General features: G+C 55.6%; 1 protein-coding gene across 1 annotated transcript in view; it reads left to right on the forward strand.

The window, feature by feature from the left end:
• CACNA1S (calcium voltage-gated channel subunit alpha1 S) overlaps positions 1-18,237 on the forward strand; it is a 59,032-nt gene extending 40,795 nt beyond the window's left edge. Inside the window, exons 27-44 of the mRNA XM_037496829.1 lie at positions 648-758; positions 1,258-1,341; positions 4,855-4,911; positions 5,781-5,909; positions 6,108-6,173; positions 6,999-7,090; positions 7,797-7,956; positions 8,822-8,949; positions 10,243-10,339; positions 10,590-10,692; positions 11,552-11,653; positions 11,952-12,076; positions 13,352-13,480; positions 14,756-15,006; positions 16,333-16,418; positions 17,142-17,233; positions 17,432-17,575; positions 17,701-18,237. Coding sequence (XP_037352726.1) covers positions 648-758; positions 1,258-1,341; positions 4,855-4,911; positions 5,781-5,909; positions 6,108-6,173; positions 6,999-7,090; positions 7,797-7,956; positions 8,822-8,949; positions 10,243-10,339; positions 10,590-10,692; positions 11,552-11,653; positions 11,952-12,076; positions 13,352-13,480; positions 14,756-15,006; positions 16,333-16,418; positions 17,142-17,233; positions 17,432-17,575; positions 17,701-17,952 — 2,208 coding nt within the window. The 3' untranslated portion in view covers positions 17,953-18,237. The remainder of the gene's footprint in view (positions 1-647; positions 759-1,257; positions 1,342-4,854; positions 4,912-5,780; positions 5,910-6,107; positions 6,174-6,998; positions 7,091-7,796; positions 7,957-8,821; positions 8,950-10,242; positions 10,340-10,589; positions 10,693-11,551; positions 11,654-11,951; positions 12,077-13,351; positions 13,481-14,755; positions 15,007-16,332; positions 16,419-17,141; positions 17,234-17,431; positions 17,576-17,700) is intronic.
• The last annotated feature ends 461 nt before the right edge of the window (positions 18,238-18,698 follow it).

The following is an 18,698-nucleotide window of genomic DNA, read 5'->3' on the forward strand; positions in this document are numbered from 1 at the left end:
CCAGGCCAGACAGAAGATCTCTAGTGATATGTCCAAGCTGGGCAAGAGAACTGGGTGTTCCCGACAAGACAGAGTCGGGGGGGGGGGACAGGCAGATCCTTCTCAACTATCCGGGGAGCTTTTGTAGAGCAAGCGGGGTTTTCATTTCATCGATTTTCTGAAAGAGCGTAAGGGAATCCTTATAAGGAAATAGATTAAAGGAGGCTGTAGTGGTGAGCAAGGTGTTGGCTCTGAACCGCCTCACCATCCTGGGGGCCCAGCAGACAGCTGGCAAGGGGAGCCCAGCTCCCACCTCTAGTTGGTCATGCCAGCCCAGGGTTCCACTCTCCTAATCCTGTCCCCAAAAGACTCATAGAGCCCGTCCCACAGTCCTGCCTAGCAGAACCCCCTGCCCTGTCACCCCAGAACAGAGATGTAAATGAGCTCTGCCCCCCCAAGCAGAATGTGGAGCTAGGGCGCCTCTGTCCCTGTGTCCCCTCTTTGAGGGGGAGGGGCTATCCATTAGATGTGGTAGAATTCAGGGAATTGCTAAGCAGACACCTAGCTTTCTGAAAGTAAAAAAGTGAGCATGGGTCCCAGAAAAGGGGGCACCCCAGAAGAGACTGGGTGAGCCTGGCCACTCAGCCCCTCTCCTGTGCCCTTCACAGCACTACAACCAGTCAGAGCAGATGAACCACATCTCAGACATCCTCAATGTGGCCTTCACCATCATCTTCACCTTGGAGATGGTCCTCAAGCTCATGGCATTCAAAGCCAAGGTGAGTGTGGGGGCCACAGGGCCAGATGAGCAGGTGGGGCCAGGTGGGGTGGGGCCTTCTCATGGAGCACCCCCACAGCCTCCTCCTGAAGGGCCTCATCCAGGACTTCTGCCCCTAACCTGTGCGCCCCCCGGCCCAATTTTACCTGCAGACTCAGGGCAGGCAAGGTGTTCAGGCTGCAAGGGGGCGCCCACGGGGGTGGGGAGTATCTTGCCACACCCTGTCAGATCTGCACTGTCAAGCCCCAGACAGGACTCCAAGGAGAGGAGGAGTCCATGTGGACCAGGACCCCAGATTCTCTCCCTCTCCCCCAACCGCTTTATGCTCTGGAGGAAGGGAAATAAAGAACCAAAGGGAGGGGGTTTCAGGGTGGGCCTCATGCACCCCACCTAGGCCTGGCCCAGGGGGTCCACTTTACCCGGGGCCTGCCACTGCCCTCTGCTGGCCGACAGAACCCCTGCCACCCACAATTCAGCGGGCCCCTCCCTTTCCTTCCCAGGGCTATTTTGGAGACCCCTGGAATGTGTTTGACTTCTTGATTGTCATCGGCAGCATCATCGACGTCATCCTCAGTGAGATTGACGTGAGTGTCAGGCAGATGAAGCTGATACTGGGGTGGGGTTGAAAGCCCTGGTTTAGTCCACAGATATTTGGGGGGCATCCACTATAAGTGAGCATGGTACCCCAGAAGTTCCTAAGATCGAAATGAGAAGTGGTGGCCTCTGCCTCCAAGGTGCTACAATCCTGCAGAGCAGACAGATAACTCAGACTCTAGGGAGACATAATGAGTGTGCCAGCCTGTCATAGCAAGAGCTGTCCTGGAAGGGCAAGATCATGTCTTGTGCTGAGTCTGAGAACAGAGAGGAGTCAGGGACCAGATTTCCCAGGCCCTCTAAGGCCATGGTTACAACCTTGGGTTTTATTCTGAGAGATGGGAGCCATCTGGAAGGTTTAAATCTGGTTTGTCTTTAGTTCTCAAAGAATCAATCTGGCTATGGAGTTGAGAGTCAGCTGTGGGGGGCACAGGGCTACTCAGGGGGAGCAGACGGAAAGCTATTTCAACACTCCAAATAAGAAAAGGTGGGTGCTAGCTGTGCAGGTGGTGAGAGGTGACCAGCATCTGGGTCGCTTTGGAAGGCTGAGGTGACAGGTTTTGTTGATGAGCTTGACTGGGGGAGGGGAGGGGAGGGCGGGGAGCAAGGCTGAAGATAAGGGCTTTTGCCCAGGTGACTGAGCTTCCACTTCCTGCAGTGTAGAGGTGCCAGAGGCGCAGGTAGGACCAGAAATCAAGAGTCCTGCTGTAGACACAATCATGAGGAGGCCTCCAGATTTATGAGGGCTTCTCACCTGAGCCACAGAGGCTCGGATTTGTGAGTCAGGGGTTTAGAGATTAGGTCAGGCTAGAGCTTTAAGCCTGAGACTCATTTAAAGTTATGGGGGTGGATGGGATCACCTCAGGGGAGGTATTTAGGGAGAAAAGCTCCCAAGGCTGAGCCTTTGGACATGCCAGTGTTTAGCGACTGGAGAGATGAGGCAGAACCAGCAATCAGGACTGAGAAGGAACGGACCACCGAGGACCCAGGCGCATCCTGGCAGGGCCAAGCGTGGCTTAGGCTGCAGGGGTTTCTCGGTGGGTAGGGAGGCCGGTGGCATGACCTGTGCCGGGACTCCTTAGGGACAGCTCATGAGTGGGTCTCCAGGAGGGTGACTGGGTGCCAGCAGTCATGGGCATGGGCTGAGCCTGAGTGGTCCACATCAGCTCAGTCTCACCCTGGAGTCATGCTTGGCGGCCCAGAAGCCTTGGAGAAGGGGTGAGCTGCCAGGAATGGTGTAGGCCGGGGCCAGCACACTGGGCAGTGATCCTGTGAGAGCAAGGGCGTTGTTGAGATGTAGGCCCTGGGGCCCTGAGGGAGATGGCCCTGGACCTGGACCAACAAGTGGGACAGAGAGTATGCGGCCCTGGATGGAGTGAGAAACAGTGCAGGACTGGTTTTACCAGGGGAAGTGAGAGGAGACAGGTTGGAGGTTTCAGCCAAAGAGGTCACGGTCAAGACCTAGAAGTCAAGCCCTCCAGGGGTGACCTCAGTCCGGGCTGCCCTGGTGCCGGGAGGGACCACAGGGGAGGAGACACTTGCTCATCTTTCCCAGCCCCCCCAACCCCACACACACCAAGGCTGCAGTGGATTCCAGTGGCAGAGGAGGGGCAGCCAGGGACAAGCCCCAAAGCAAGGGCCTCATCTAGGTGAAGGTCTTCTGCACTTTGCACTGTGCAGCGCTAAGCACCTTAGATTGCCAGCCCAGGATGGGTGAACCTCATGGGTTGAGGGAGGCGGGGTTGAGGGTGGTACTGGAAATTCCTGGCAGCTGAGAAAACATCTGGAGTCTGCAAGAAGCCTTCAGCCTGAGACTCCAAAGGGTTGAATCCTGGCTGGGCACAGCGCCTTCTGGGGACTTGGCTGCCACACTGGATGTCTGGGGGCTGGAGGGGGGTCAGAAATCCTGCTCACCCCATTGTACAGAACAGACAGTGACAGACAGAGTTCCATCTGCCCTGAACCCAAGGGCCAGGGTTGGCTGGAGGTGGATGTTTCTGGGCAAAATGTGTGTGTGTGTGTGAGAGAGAGAGAGAGAGAGCACGTGTGTGCAAGCGTGCACATGCGTGCACACACATATGTGCAAATTTCCATTCACTCTCAGTTTTTGCTGGGAAATAGCATCCCTAAGGCCCCGTGGCTCCAAAGCAGCATTTCTAGCATTTCTAATCAGCAAGATCAGAAGAAAGAACTCTAAAGAGCCAAGATAAAAAGCACATGAAAGATAGCTATTTCTTGCAGTCTGGCTGAGCAGGGGCCCTGGATGAATGGAAGCAGGCCCACAGTCCCCTTCATGGTGGAGGGTCAGAGGAGGCCGGTGGCTGTTAACTTGATTTTTAAGAGAAACAGACATTTCCTACCTATAAGTTTGCATGAAGTCATGTTAAGATTGATTTCTATTCCCAAAAGCGGGGTGGCCCTTTCTGTGGAGACTTTCTGCAAGGACAGAAATTATCCGCTCTCTCCAGCACAGTAGCCACTAAGCCACACGTGTCTGCTGGCCACGGAAATGTAGTTTGTACAACTGGGGACCTGGACTGCTCACTTGACTTAATTTTCGCTGCGATTCAAATAGCCCCATGTGGCTAGCGGCTCCCCCATTGGCAGCTAACCGCCATCTGGGGTGCCTTTGAGCCTCCAAAGCCAGGCTAGTCCTCTCCAAGCCAACTTCATTGGGTTATTATACTTTTTGTTAAGTTCACCATGAGATCCTCATGCACAACCAGGATTGAGAACGAGTGTTCCAGGGAAAATCTGCCCCAAAGAAATCTGTTTGGTGAAAAACCAGTACCGGGAACGAGGCCTCCCTCAAATTTTGAGAAAATGAAACAGTGACGTCCCCTGGCCTTGGCCTCCAGAACAAATGGGGCCTAAGGGGCAGGCTCACCGTAAACAGGAAGACATATGTCCACAACCCCAACACCTGCTCTCCAGGAGCTTGGCCACTGACACGGAGGCCTGCGTCTGGCTCCCAGGCCGGGGGCAGAGAGGTGTCTGCTGTGGGGGTCTCAGGCTCCCCCAGAGGACCTTTGCCCCTGGACGATGGGACTTCTCTAAGGGCCTCAGTGGCACAAGGGAGCTGGCTGGCACCCCTGCACTCAGGGAGAGAGAGGTGTGGACCCGCCCATCACAAACAAGTACTTCCCACAGTGCCCATTCGGGTGACCCCGCCTTGCATACCAGCCACACAGGGAACCTGATCCCTGTCAGCAGCAGACACCCTTTGGAAAGAGAAGGGACTTGTCCATGTCTGGTCTTCCCTCTTCTTCTTATCCCTTGTCCCATTCTGTGGCCTCCCTGTTCCAGAAGCTTCATCCTCATCCCCACCCACTCCCTGCCCCGATTGGCAGCCACTTGGGGTCCCCATACCCTGCCTCTGCCTTTTTTCTCTGACTCTTCTGTGTGTCTGTCCTTTCTGACCCCTCTCCTCACTGCCCTCCCATCGTGTCCCTCCTCCTCTCTCTCTCCCCCTCTCCCCCACCCCTCGTCTCTTCTCTCCACAGACTTTCCTGGCCTCCAGCGGGGGACTGTATTGCCTGGGTGGAGGCTGCGGGAACGTTGTAATTCCAGGCTGCATGGGCCTGCCCGGCACACCCACCCGCCAGCGCTCGCTCGGCCCTACAGCGTGCATGCTTAGGCCTGGCCACTGCACTGCATGGGGTGCTCGGCACTCAGGGCCCCCTCCCAGAGCGGCCCCCTGCAGGGTCTGAGCTAGGGCAGGTCTGGGGCTCTGTAGTAGAATGTGCATGGATATAGCAGCTTTGTCAGACTCCTGGGAAGTGGGGCGAGGGGCCTCTCTGGCACCCTCTCTGCTGAGGGGAACATCCAGAAGGGACCATGGTCGCTGCTGCAGGACCTTGGTCACAGTTGACTGGCACAAGGCCATTGGGGACACAGGAAGCTCGGTGGGGGCTCTCCCCTTCCAGAGTTATCCTGGTGTCTAAGGCTCGCACAAGGGCAGAGGCTGGCCTGGCTTACAACGGCCGAGGGCAGGGCCGGGTGGTAGGGAGTGGTTGTGTTGAATGGACATGGACAGCAACAGAGCAGCTGAGCTCTAGGGAGCCTTTGCACCGGGGACGGGGCGGGGGGACACAAGGGGAGAGACTGGGGATAGCTCTGGGGTCCTCAGTCCATGGTGGCTTGAGGAGGTGAGATGAGACAGGAGGTTCCAAAAGGGCAGGCAGTGGGCTTCACCCCAGGTGGAATCCCTGCCATTGCTCCTGAGAATGGGCCCCCGACACCGCTTGGTGCTCCATGACCATCCTCCCTGTCCCAGCTGAACAAGCCCAGACCCTGAGCCCAGGCTGGCCACAGCCAGAACCCCTGTCCACCATGGACATCTCCCCAACACTTGCCCCTTCTGCTCCGCCTGCCCCCTCCCCTGCTGGGGTGCTGCCCCCGACTGACTTCTGGGGCTGCTGCCCCGCAGGACCCAGACGAGAGTGCCCGCATCTCCAGCGCCTTCTTCCGCCTGTTCCGGGTCATGAGGCTGATCAAGCTGCTGAGCCGGGCCGAGGGGGTGCGCACGCTGCTGTGGACATTCATCAAGTCCTTCCAGGTGCGAGCGTCCAGCTCACCCCTCAGCCAGGCCTGGCCTTCCCATGCCCCCAATCACTGCACTTACACGGAAAGGCTACTGGGGATGTCTGCCAGCCCTGGGGGCACCCTGGGGGTTCTTGGGATCCCTGGAGAGCAGGGAGAGCAGCAGGGTAGACGTGGGCAATGGCACTGACCCTCCCTCCACCACCACCCCCAGGCCCTGCCCTATGTGGCTCTGCTCATCGTGATGCTCTTCTTCATCTATGCTGTCATCGGCATGCAGGTGAGAAGCAGGTGGCCTAGCCACAGGTGGACGTGGCCAAGTTAGATGGACATCTATGGGCATTGGAGAGGTCAGCATGCAGGCTGGACTCTCACCCTCCCTACGTCCTTCACCCTGGCACCCTGGGGTCCACTGAAAGTTGGTTGTACAGCTAATGCCCAGGTGGCGTTAGTGCTGGTCAGGTAGAAGCAGTTCAGGAGGGCGGGGAGGGCCTTCACCTGCTGATGGACAGTAGGGGCTGAAGCAGTCTCTAAGGCCCCTGCTTGAGGTGGTCATCCTCCCTGGACTGCCCCTCCCTTAGCAAGTCCTTTGCTATTAGAAAAATGGGGCCAGGGGCTTCCCTGGTGGCACAAGGGGTTAAGTCTTAGCACAGTGAAGCTATCTGCAGCCACTTCAGCACAAGTTCGATTCCTGGCCAGGGAGTTGACCCACATGGCGCAGCACACCTCTTCTGTCTCGCCCACTGCTCCTCTCAGCAGTGTTTTTCAGTGGATCCGCCTGTTCTGCTACCCCATTTGTCTCTGGTGAACCCTATCAATCACCACACCTCTGGCCTGCACCCCAGGTCTTGTATGCATAAATAAATAAATCTCTAAAAAAAAAAAAAAAAAAAAAAACAGAAAAACGGGGCCACTCTCTGACTTGAGAGGAAGCACCTCACTTAACTTAGAAAACAATCCAATTTATTTGACTTCTGGTCAGACAGGGCCTAAGTGAAGGGGATTTGAGGAGGTAGGGAGCAGTCAGGTGGGAGAGGGCAGCAGGAGCCACGCTGAGGGCAGGCTTGTACCTAGTGCCAAAGCCAGAGTCCATTGTCATGCACAGATGTTCGGAAAGATCGCCATGGTGGATGGGACCCAGATAAACCGGAACAACAACTTCCAGACCTTCCCACAGGCTGTGCTGCTGCTCTTCAGGCAGGTGTCCCCACCACCCTTGCCCCAGCAGGGGGACCCTGCTCTACTCCCCAGCGGGGGCCCTCCTCTACCCCCACCCCGTGGGTCTGGGCTGTGTCATGGGTGTATAGCCTGTGTAACCACCCAGGACCATGGCTCAGAAGGCCGGCTGGCCATCTGGATGGGCTTTGGAAGGCTCTGTGCTCGCCACTGTGTAGCCAGTGCCCCTTTGTAATCATTGGTGAGTGAGGGGTCCCACATGTTCATTTTGCACTGAGTTTCACAGACACTAGAGCCAGTCCTGCGAGACATGAGAGGAGCCTCCAACCTCATCCCACAATGCAGGTTATAGTCAAATTTCCCCCAGGCGAGTGGTGAGGCCTCAGTGCCTCAGTGCCTCAGTCAGGACAGGGCTCCCTCGCTGTCCCCCCCAGTGACTTACGTCACAGATTAATAATTTTTCCCTCCTTCCAAGAAATCCCTTTTCTGTAGTTTAGGTCCTGCTTATTGCACCCCACAGTGGGTAGAGCGATGGGGTTGCAGCACAGTGGGGAAACTGAGGCCCACCTCACACTAAGCTGCTCCGAGAACCAGGGGATCTGACTTCCTACTTCTGGGGGAGCAGCCTTGGTCATCTCCCCTCCCTGCACACTCCTCCCACCAGGCGGCAGGGGTCCAGACGGGCCACTCACTGGTGACCAGGCCAACAGCAGCCTCTCTCTCCCAGGTGCGCAACAGGTGAGGCGTGGCAGGAAATCCTGCTGGCCTGCAGCTACGGCAAGCTGTGCGACCCCGAGTCGGATTACGCCCCAGGCGAGGAGTACACGTGTGGCACCGGCTTCGCCTACTACTACTTCATCAGCTTCTACATGCTCTGTGCCTTCCTGGTGAGGGGCCCACGGCAGGGAGCAGGCCCAAGGCTCAGGCAGGGCCACCGCACTCTCCCTCCTGACAGCCTCTATGTACCCAGGAGTTGTTGTCACAGGCACACAGCAGGCTAGGGTCATTTGGGGTGTAACTCGGTTTCTGGGTGCTTTTTCCTGCTCCCGGAGGGCTCCTAAAGATGTTACTTCAATCAGTAATCAAGCAGAATGTCATGGCAGGTGTCCTCCATAGGAAGGGACTTCCCATGAAGCCAGCTGCCCCTCACTATCCCTTGGAGGAGAAATTCGCCCTCTGTGAGGAGGCTGAGCCTTTGAAAACAGGGTCCCTTGGAGGGTCCCCTGGGGTTAGAAGCACGAGACTGGAGACTCGAGTTGCTGTCCATGTGGAAGGCAGGGCCCTCACTCCTCCAGTGTTTCTTTCTTGGGACCACTCGTGACTGAGGATCTGGGGTGTGCCTGGGTTCAGGGCAAGGCCTAGAAACCTCAATAAGAGGTCCTGGAGAGGCTCCTCAAGTACAAGAGGAGTCCGTGCTTGAGCAAACCTTGCCCTTCAAAGGACCCTACCATGTGCCGGAAAGGCAAAACATGACAGGGCATGTCCAGGAAGACATGGAGGGTGAGAAGCCATCCCTCTGGGTTGGCGGTGAGGGGCTGAGATAGGGTGAACTCCCAAGAGGGCCCTGCCTGAGCAAAAGCACCGAGGTGGACAGGGTTGGAAGGGAGGAAGGGGTGGCTCAGAAAGACTGGACACAGAGCTCAGGCACAGGGAGCCCTGCAGCCCACACCCTGTGGGCACCTCGCAGCCCCCCACGCTGGCCTGGCATCACTTGTCTTTTGGTGTTGGGAGTTCTTGGGTCTCTGCTTGCAGATCATCAACCTCTTTGTGGCTGTCATCATGGATAACTTCGACTACCTCACGCGGGACTGGTCCATCCTGGGCCCGCATCACCTGGATGAGTTCAAGGCCATCTGGGCAGAGTATGATCCGGAGGCCACGTGAGTCTGGCCCACAGGTTCTATGTGGGGCCTTCCCCGCATGGCCCATCCTGCCTTCCTAGATCCTGTCTGCATGTCACTAGGGCATCTCTCTCCATGTTAATCAGAGAGCAAGAGCATCTTCCCACCTCGGTTATCCAAAGTCCCAGATCAGAGGGTTCACATTTCTCAAGACTGGGATGGATCGCACAGCAAAACCCCTTTGACTTTACTGGGACATGGTCCCCCAGCTTCTGCTTGGACATTTCTAGGAGCAGGGAACACATTACCTCACAGACGCTCGAGGCCCTGGCTATGCAGAATATGGTAGCAGCACCCCAGACTGATGCAAACTTAGAGCCCCAGCCCTGGCGCACACTGACTGAGTCAGTCTCGGGCTGTTAACCTGGCCACCGGGCATCCTAGGACAGTAAAGCCTGGGAAGCATGGTTCTCTGTTCTTCCAGAAAGGATAACAAGTTCATGTCTGGTGATTGTTTCCCCTTGTCAGGCGCTGCGCTAGCATCGCACGCGTCATCTCGTGTGATCTTTGCAATAGCTAACAAAGGCTCCTGATTGTCTCAGTCTCCCAGATAAGGAAACTGAGGTGCAGAGAGGTTGCGTATCTGGCTTAGTCATACAGCTTGTTAGCAATGAGCCAAGGTCCAATTCAGGCCCCTCTTGTGCCCTCAGCAGCTGACTCACGTGTTCACATCATGGATATCCAGATCTACCTGCTTCTAGCACCCACGCATGAGTTCTAACTCTGTCCCCTGGAAACAGGCAGGAGATAGTGACTCTTTCTCACAGCCAGCCCATCAGAAAAAAAAAGGAAGTCAATATGGTCATCCAAAACCATTTTTTCAAGCCTCTTGCTTTGGTCGTTCCCTTATCTGCTGCTTTATGTCCATTCTGGGGAATTTTATGGTCCCAATGAAAATGTGGTTTCCAGCTCTGGACCCATCTCTGGAGGTAGGCTTCCACCTCCCTTGACCTATACCTTCTACTTCTATTGATACAACACAAGGGTCCCTAATTTTCTTGATCAAAAACCAAGGAGGGCTCTGCAATGGGGAACACGAGCTCCAAATCCCACATCTGAGGAAATGCTGGCCTCTAGCTGCCAAAAGAAAAGGAGGCCCATTCCTCGTGTTGGGTAGTGGTGAATCCAAACATGGTCTCTTTATATACATTCTTCCACTTTCTGGATATGGCTGGAAAATCAGGAATTATTCCTCTGCCCCCTTGGCTCTCCTTCCGTTGGCCCATTCTCTGGGTGTGGCTGCCAGGTATACAGCCGGGTGTCCTTCGGCAGGGGCAGAATCAAACACCTGGATGTGGTGACCCTGCTGAGGAGGATCCAGCCCCCTCTGGGCTTTGGGAAATTCTGCCCACACCGGGTAGCATGTAAGGTAACCAGAGCTGCCAGGAAAGGTGCCCCCGGGAGAGGAAAAGGGAGGTGGGTGGCAGGGAGGCTGGTAGGGCTTGATGGGAAGAGTTGTAGACTTTCTCAAGGAGTCCCCCAGCTCACCTTTCCACCTGCTCGTGGAGGGCCTCCCGGTCAGCCTGCACCCCCAGCCCTCATGTCCTAGGCCTTCCCGGCCCACACACTGGGCAGGGAGAGGGGGGGCCTGCTCACACAAGCTCCCTCTCCCTGAACAGCGCCTGGTGGGTATGAACATGCCGCTGAACAGCGACGGCACCGTCACCTTCAACGCCACTCTCTTTGCCCTGGTCCGCACAGCACTCAAGATTAAGACAGAAGGTGAGGGCCTCGGTGTGTGCCCCCTTCTCTCAGGGAGCTGTTTGGCAGATTCTGCAAGACTCACAGAACTAAAGGTTGGGATCAGGAGTCATGAGGGAAAGCAAAGGGAGGACCCTACACTATAACCACAAAATCCTCATGCCCCTCAGGGCCTAGAGGGAGCCCAAAATTTCTCAACAGGACAAAGCTCACAGAGGATCTGTTTCCACATGACTGTCAGGGAAGTGGCAATAGACACCCTGATATTCAACTCTGGGCACAGGCAGAGGAGCTGCTCAGGCAGCACTGGGCAGCTGGTGGGGTCCATGCTCGGCTCCACTAAATCTGTGGGTCCCTACCTCCTGGGAAGACAGACCTGGGGTGGGGGGAAGGGCAGGAGCCAGGGTCTCAGTATCGTTCCTGAGCCCTCACTCAGAGCCATCCTGTGGGTGATTAGGGCCGCTACAGGCCTGAGGCAGCCAAGGGCTGGTTCTTGGAGGCCAGGGAGGTGAGGAGGTGGAGGCCAAGTTAGGGCAGTAGGAGGCTGCCTGGGGTCTTTGGGACAGATCCTACGATGTGGGGATTTGAAGACTTGGGGGGGTGGGCAAGAAGGGAGGAGATGACACCTTAACATCAGCCACTCTGGGCACCAAAGCCAAGCCTGTGGGGAGTAGGTATGGAACTCAAGGGCTGGGCTGCACTCGTGGACAGGATTCCCCCCACCTCCCCATTGCCAGTACTCAGCACAGTAGCTGCTACCCAAGAAAATTCAGCCAATGTTTGTTGAGTAAGAGCTTCTGAGAGCACTAGGTGTCTTTCTCAAATGTACTTGGCATGGCTGGTGACTTCAGAACTGCTCCTGCCTGACCCTTGCCCCCAGGTAACTTTGAGCAGGCCAACGAGGAGCTGAGGGCCATCATCAAGAAGATCTGGAAGAGAACCAGCATGAAGCTCCTGGACCAGGTCATTCCGCCAATCGGAGGTGGGTGCTGCTTTGGGAGACTAGAGTCCAGAGGCAGCTGAGGCAAGGGGTCAAGACCTTTCTCCAAGAAGCCCTGTGGGCATCTGAGAATGGCCCAGACCCTTCCTAATACCTTGGCTGAGTCCCATGATGTCCATTAGGGTAGCCACCAGCTTCAGGCTGAAAACTGGCCATCAGTCAATGCAGCCAGAAAAGGGGTGGCCTGCAGTGCCCAGTCCTGGCTCCACCTGGTTCCCACTCTGAGCAGTGCCAGGGCCCCACCAACCATCAAGGGTATCCCTTGTTGATTCCTCTGCAGATGATGAGGTGACCGTGGGGAAGTTCTACGCCACATTCCTGATCCAGGAGCACTTCCGGAAGTTCATGAAGCGCCAGGAGGAATATTATGGGTATCGGCCCAAGAAGGACACCGTACAGATCCAGGTAAGCCCTCCCCTAAGCCCAGCTCAAAGCTCCAGGGGACTTCCTGCTGAGCCAGATGGCCCACGCCTGCTCCTTTTTAGTGTCCTTGGGGGCGGTGATGGCAGTGTAAGGGGAGGAAAGGAGCCAGGACCAGCGAGGAAATGATGTGACATCTCTGCATGGTCTCTATGGAAGATGTTTCCAGCTCAAGAGAATAACCAAAATGGGATTTGTTTGTAGGAGAGACTTGACCTAGATTTGAGCGGTGGGCTCCCCAGAAGGCAGAACCCCGGGGTGTGCTCAAAAGGATTCATTTGTGTTTGCAAAACACAAAACTTAAGAGCTTTGTTCTTTCTTAGCTGTTTTTTATTTCTATTTTGGGGGGTTTAATTATAAAGCACATAATTTATAAATTCAAAAAACATACATGTATTGGGGCTGTGCCCTCAAGAATTTATTTCAGTTGCAATTTTTGTTTTGAGGCAATCATCATTGCAAAAGTTGCATGTATAACACAAAATCCTTTTTTCCCCAACGAGATGTTCCATCGATCCAGAGCAGCTTCATGTGTTAATTCCTGAAGACAAAGGTGTTGTCCTAGATAACCACAATGCAACCACCCGGATCAGGAAATTAACAACTTTTTACTGCTACCTTCCAGTTCTCAGGCCCCATGCAAGTTTCACCAGTTGTTCCAAGAGCATCCTTCATAGCAAAGGGACCCAATCCAGAGCCACACATTGCATTTAGCTGTTTTATCTCTAGTTCTTCCATCTTGAACTGTTCCTCAGTGTCCCCCTCGACACCTCTGAAGATTACAGGCCAACATGCCCCCCCTTGGGGTCTGCGTGATGTTTCTTCCTGCTACGTTTAGGCTATGTGCTTGGACAGGATGTCACAGAAGTGAGGCTGCATTCTCATTACAAACTCTCAATTTTGACATGTCCCATTACTGGTGATATGAAATTTTGATCCTTTCAAAAAGTTGTATTAATGGCATGTGCCGTGAAAGAGATCATTTGTCTAGAAGACTGTACCAAGCAAGATTTCTCAGGCTGGAGACCTAGGTGGGGGCTGGGGTGGGGTGAGGGAAATTATGAAGTCACCTATGAGGTCCAGAGATTTCTTTAAAACCGCAAGCCTTGCACGACTGCAGAGGCCAGGGTAGTACCTAGTGGCCTCACAGAGGCCTGGTGCATTGGAGGGGCCAGGAGAGCCCTGGAGAGCAGTTCTGCCTGCCCCCCACCCCCCGCCGGCTGGACTGGAAGACTCACTGGATCTCTCCTCCATCACCAGGCTGGACTGCGGACCATTGAAGAGGAGGCAGCCCCTGAGATCCGCCGCACCATCTCTGGGGACCTGACAGCCGAAGAGGAGCTGGAGAGAGCCATGGAGGAGGCCGCAATGGAGGAGGGGATATTCCGGGTAAGTGAAGGCAGTGGCCACCCTGTGTGGTAGGCATGGTGGGCAGCAGTGCCCTCCAGAGAGGAGGACCAGGAGCCCAGCCACAGAAGGGGGACAGAGATGCTGAAGACCCTCACGACCTCATCTCTTGGGACTCAGAGTCAATGATGAAACCTACTCAAGGTGTCAAATTTAACTCTCCTTCCTGCCTTTCTCTGATGCTCCCTTCTCTCCTCACAAACCTGAGGCAGCATTCCACCTCCAGGAAGTCCTCCATCATTACCTCCATCATCACCTGATCTGCCTCTGCAGTTACTCTGGGCCCCATCCTTAGCTTTGTCTAGCATTTGTTGCGCACGGTGAAAGGTCCTGAATAGCCACTAGCTAAACCTTCTTGAGTTACTTGTGAGAAAATGGCCACCCAAAGAAATGATGTAAGATGTCCAGTGTCACCAGCAAGTTCGGAGACTAGAGACCCAGTTTGGTGCTATCGCACCCTATTTCCTGATCTAGATGTCTGTGTCTCCTATATAGTTACTTAGCTACATCCTGTTACCATGTCAAATTGAGAACTCTCAGAGGGTGGGGATTGTCTCTTATTTGGCCTCAGCTCAGCCCATTCCCCTCAGGTTAAATAGTGTAGGAGGAACAACCTCCCAGCCAGTGGGTGGTGCTCATGGAGAACCTGATAGTAGAAGGTAGACCTTTCTAGACTCCACCCCCTGATGTCAACTAGATAGTGGAAAGTGGGACCTTTCAAACTCCACCCTCCCCCACAGAGACTGATGGGAAAACTAGGGGTGGAGCTGAGGTTTGGGGCAGTATAAACTACTGGTAAATGGGGTGTCTGTGGAGGAGCCACCAGCTTGCCATGTACAGCTTTGGCTTGGACCTTGGTCTCTGCTCAGCAGATGCTACCTGGGGCAAAACAGATGGCATCTGGCCATGTGCCAGCCTGTCAATTCTCTCTCTCTCTCTCTCTCTCTCTCTCTCTTTCACTCTCTCACTCTCTCTTTCCCTCCCTCTCCCTCTCCTTCTCCCTCTCTCTCCTAAATCCTGTTATTGTTGTTTCACACTGTCTGCTTTGAGGCCATGTCCTTCAGTTGAAGGCACGCGGGCGAGGACCCACCGACTGGCCAGCTGGCCTATACCCCTGCATTTGCTTTCAATAGGATTTGTCTCCCAATACTGCCATCTCTTGTTTCCAGCACCATGGGGCCAGGGTGGCAGCCTAGGCCTGCCAGCCCTCACCCCCAGTCTCAGCGCTTAGTCCTTGCACTCTCTCCCTGGTTCTAGAGGACTGGAGGCCTGTTTGGCCAAGTGGACAACTTCCTGGAAAGGACCAACTCCCTCGCCCCCATGGTGGCCAGCCAGAGACCCCTCCAGTTCACTGAGATAGAGATGGAAGAGCTGGAATCACCTGTTTTCTTGGAGGACTTCCCTCAAGAGCCAAGCACCCATCCTCTTGCTCGGGCCAATACCAACAACGCCAATGCCAATATTGCCTGTGGCAACAGCAACCATAGCAACAACCAGGCGTTTTCCAGGTAGTGGCAGCTAGTGCCAGCCCTGAATGTATGAGTACCCTGGTAGGAATGGGGAGACATGATCAGTGGGTTCAGACTTTTTTGGAAGAAGTACACTGAACTTTTAGGATGTCCTTTGCTTACCTTTGGGCCCTTAATGCACCAAGCAGGTCAGTAGGGCAGAGACTCCTTTGACCAGCAGGGGGCAGCCTCGCGTCAGCCTTGGCCCCAGTGTTGAGCCATTCTTCCCATCACCTACAGCACATCCAGAGGTTTGGCTGCAGTGGACCTGTTATAGGTTAGAAGGAGAAGGCCTTCAATGATGGTGCATCTGGGATGTGATCAGTTAAGTTTCAATCATTGGAACTGCGTTCCAAGGAGACCCCACCATGCTGTGGTTTCTATCTCACCACCCCGAGCTGCAGACTAAATATATTCTGTGATCGCATAAATAATCCTGCTGCCATAAAAAACAGCAAGATAAAAGGGAGAACTTCTCAGTAAACATAGGCTATGGCTGGGCTCTGAGCAGAGCCCATTCCAGACAAGGGGACACTGTGACCCACAAAGGCTGAGTCTCAAGCCCTCGGGAGTAGGCAGGACAGGGCGAAAGACCTGAGAAGCACTTGACTCCCATGGCCAAGGCCACCTGCAGTGCCTTCTGGTCAGACCCTTGATTTAGCACACAAGCCCTGAAGGGCACCTGTGCTTTGGGGTCACCATGGAGTTAGGTTGTAGAAACACAGACACAGACTTGGGCGGGCCTAGAGAGATTGTGGCCCCATTGGGGGATATTTATGGGATATGATTGTGACCAAATACTCCTAGGTTAGCTGTTGACAAAGTGCAGAGTGGGTATTGGAAAGTTCTAGAAACATACCAGGCAATGTTTCTCAACACATCAGGATATCTAAGGAACCTTCAAAATCCCAGTGGCTGGACCCCCACTGCAGATTCTAGGGAGGGACAGAGCCACCCTAGTTTTTAGAGCTTCTTCCCAGGTGATCCAATGGGCAGCCAAGGTTGAGCGCCAGTGTCTTAAGGGCTGCAAGAGTAAAGCAGGGTCCCAAAAGATTAACAGAATGTGGAGAGAGTGGAGAAGCCATCAGGGGCTGGGCTTCTCTTGGACAGGAGAAGCCATCAGGCAGCAGCGTAATAGAGACAGGAAGAAATTTCGTTTATTCCTTTTAGAAAGTCGGGGCTGGCTGTGCAGAGTTCAGGGAATGCAGGGCTGCTCCACAGTGCAGGGTGCAGACTCTGAGGGAGATGAGTGCCTGGAGGGGTGGGGAGCAGTAGGTGGCAACAGCACCAGCCTGCTCGACTTCTTGGGCTTTGCTTACGTTTCAGCATCCACTATGAAAGGGGGTTCCCTGGAGAGGCAGAGCCACCTGCTGCACAAGGAGGAGCCCACAGCCGACCTCAAAGGGCCCTAGGTCAGTGTCTTCTGGGCACACGAGAAGCTGAGGCCTGGAGCTGACCTGGCCAGGAGGGCTGGCTGGAGAGCATGTTGTAGTAGGAACCAGCCGGGTGGGTTCAATGGGGGCGCTCCACAGCCAGCACAGAAGGAGCCATCGAGGGGGCTGGGGGGAGGGGCTATATGCAAGCCTGTCTCTACTGGGGAACAGCCCCTGGACACCCCGACCCCTTGGCTTCAGCTGATGACCTCCCAGAATACCAGCAAGTCCTAGACATGTGGCAGGAGCCCTGAGGATGCTGGAGTTCAGCAGAGAGGAGGGTGCCTGCCCTGCTCCCATCACACACATGCATGCATGTGTACACACGTGAACAGCAGACATACATATAAACACATGCATAACTGCATGCATGCACACACACATCTGTGTGCACACACGCACGCTTTTGCACGCATACACACATGTGGTCACATTGAAAAGCAACCTGACTAGAGCTGACTAGACTCTGGCCCTGAGTCCCCTTCCCAAGCTCACAAGGACAGAGACCATGGCCAGCAGCGGGGCAGGCGGCGGCACAGTCCCATCCAGCCTGGAGGCGTGTCTGTGTTCCAGGGCACCTTCAGCAGCCCCAGGTCTCCTGGGATCTCAGGGCATGGCTGGAGGGCCAAGCAGAGCTCCACTGACTAGGGCCCCTGGCAGAGGTGAGCAGCCCCTCTTGTCCTGGTCCCTTCCTGCCCACAGGACCCCACAGCAAAGCCCATGTGGAAAAGCTGAGAGGACAGCTGACCCAAAGAGCGATGCCCAGTGCCCAGGCCACTCCTGCCCTCCACCAGGTAACAGGCTGCAGCCCGGGAGGAAACCACCCAGAGGCAGGGAAAGGCAGTGATTTTCTCATCAATAATGGAAGAGACTCCTGGCCCCCCTTCCTGTGGGTCTTGCCGGAGGCACTTTCTGAAGAGCTGGGGGTTCATTGAATCCCAATGGGCTCCAGCTTCCTTGTTGGGGTCTTTGCTTTTGTGCATTTGGAACAGTGGGCCAGTGGGGAGCCTCCCCTGACTGAGGAGAGGGAGAATCCCACCCCAGGGTGTCAGCCTGAGGAGACACCCCACAGCCATAGGACCGAGGGGAGTCCTTCCCGGTGCCTGGCCCCAGCTACGGCCCTGCTAATACAAGAGGTGAGGTGGAGACACAGCAGTGGGCTGCTCTCAGTGGCCCTGTGAGGGCCTGGGGGTGGAGAAATGGTGGGACCAGCAGAAGCAGGCCCTGGAAAGACCCCACTCAGCCTCTCTCCTCCCTGCAGGCTCTGGTTCGAGGGGGCCTGGACACCTTGGCATCTGACACTGGCTTCATCCTAGTAACTGGCCACGCCCTGGCAGAGGCCTGCCAGATGGACCCAGAGGCAGTGGAGGTGGCGGCCAAGGAGCTGCTGAAAGGACGAGAGTCCCCGGAGGGCATGGACCGTGGCCTGGGACACCTGAGCCTCAGGTCTTCCCTGGACAGCCTGGACCAGCGTCAGGGCTCCCAGGAGACCCTGATTCCCCGCAGGCTGTGAAAGCCCACACCGTGTCAGCATGGACGGGGTGCCGGCCTGGCCGAGGCTGGGGAAGGGGGTTTCCAGAGGGGAGGAGGCGGGCTCCCCCCTCAGCCGCTAAAAGGATGCACTGAGTAGGGGCGGCCAGGATCTACCTCCAAGTCAGGAGGAAGCAGGTTGACAGCCCTTCTCACCAGCGGGAGCTGTGACTGGATGCAGCTTCTGCTGTCCTTCAACCAGCCCTGCTCAGTGTGGCTGGCACGAGGCCACTCTCAGTAGCAGGACATTAAAGTCTCCAGCCTGTGACTTGGGCACCTGGCCTCTGCTTGTCTCCTTTTTTGGCTCCTTCTCCTACACCCACTCCCCCCTCCTCCACCCCTGTCCACAGGCTCAGGAGCCTGGGTTTGGGAGAAGGGCCAGCAGGCCTGCTATTCTGCGTGAGACAGAGGGGACCCTACTGGGGAGCACGTGGGTCCTCCTGCAAGGTCATGGGCACTTCCACTGATGGGGGCCAGCAGCCTCAGGATGGCTGGTAGCTTTAAAAGCAGGCCACATCCCAGGTCACGCCACAGCAACCTTCTTTGAAGCTGTGACCATGTCTCTTTGGCCAGGTCCACTGGCAACACAGGCCTCAGAGGCCTCAAGTGCCCCCTGTTCGTGACCTTGGACATCAAAGACCTACAGTTTCCATGGCTCCTCCATCCACACGAGTATTAATCACTAACAGCAGCAACTAGGTCACCATTCACCAAGCACTTCCCGCATGC

Source organism: Talpa occidentalis, unplaced genomic scaffold (assembly GCF_014898055.3).
Source record: "Talpa occidentalis isolate TD23 unplaced genomic scaffold, MPIMG_talOcc4v2.1 talOcc4.8, whole genome shotgun sequence".
Classification (NCBI taxonomy): Eukaryota; Metazoa; Chordata; class Mammalia; order Eulipotyphla; family Talpidae; genus Talpa; species Talpa occidentalis.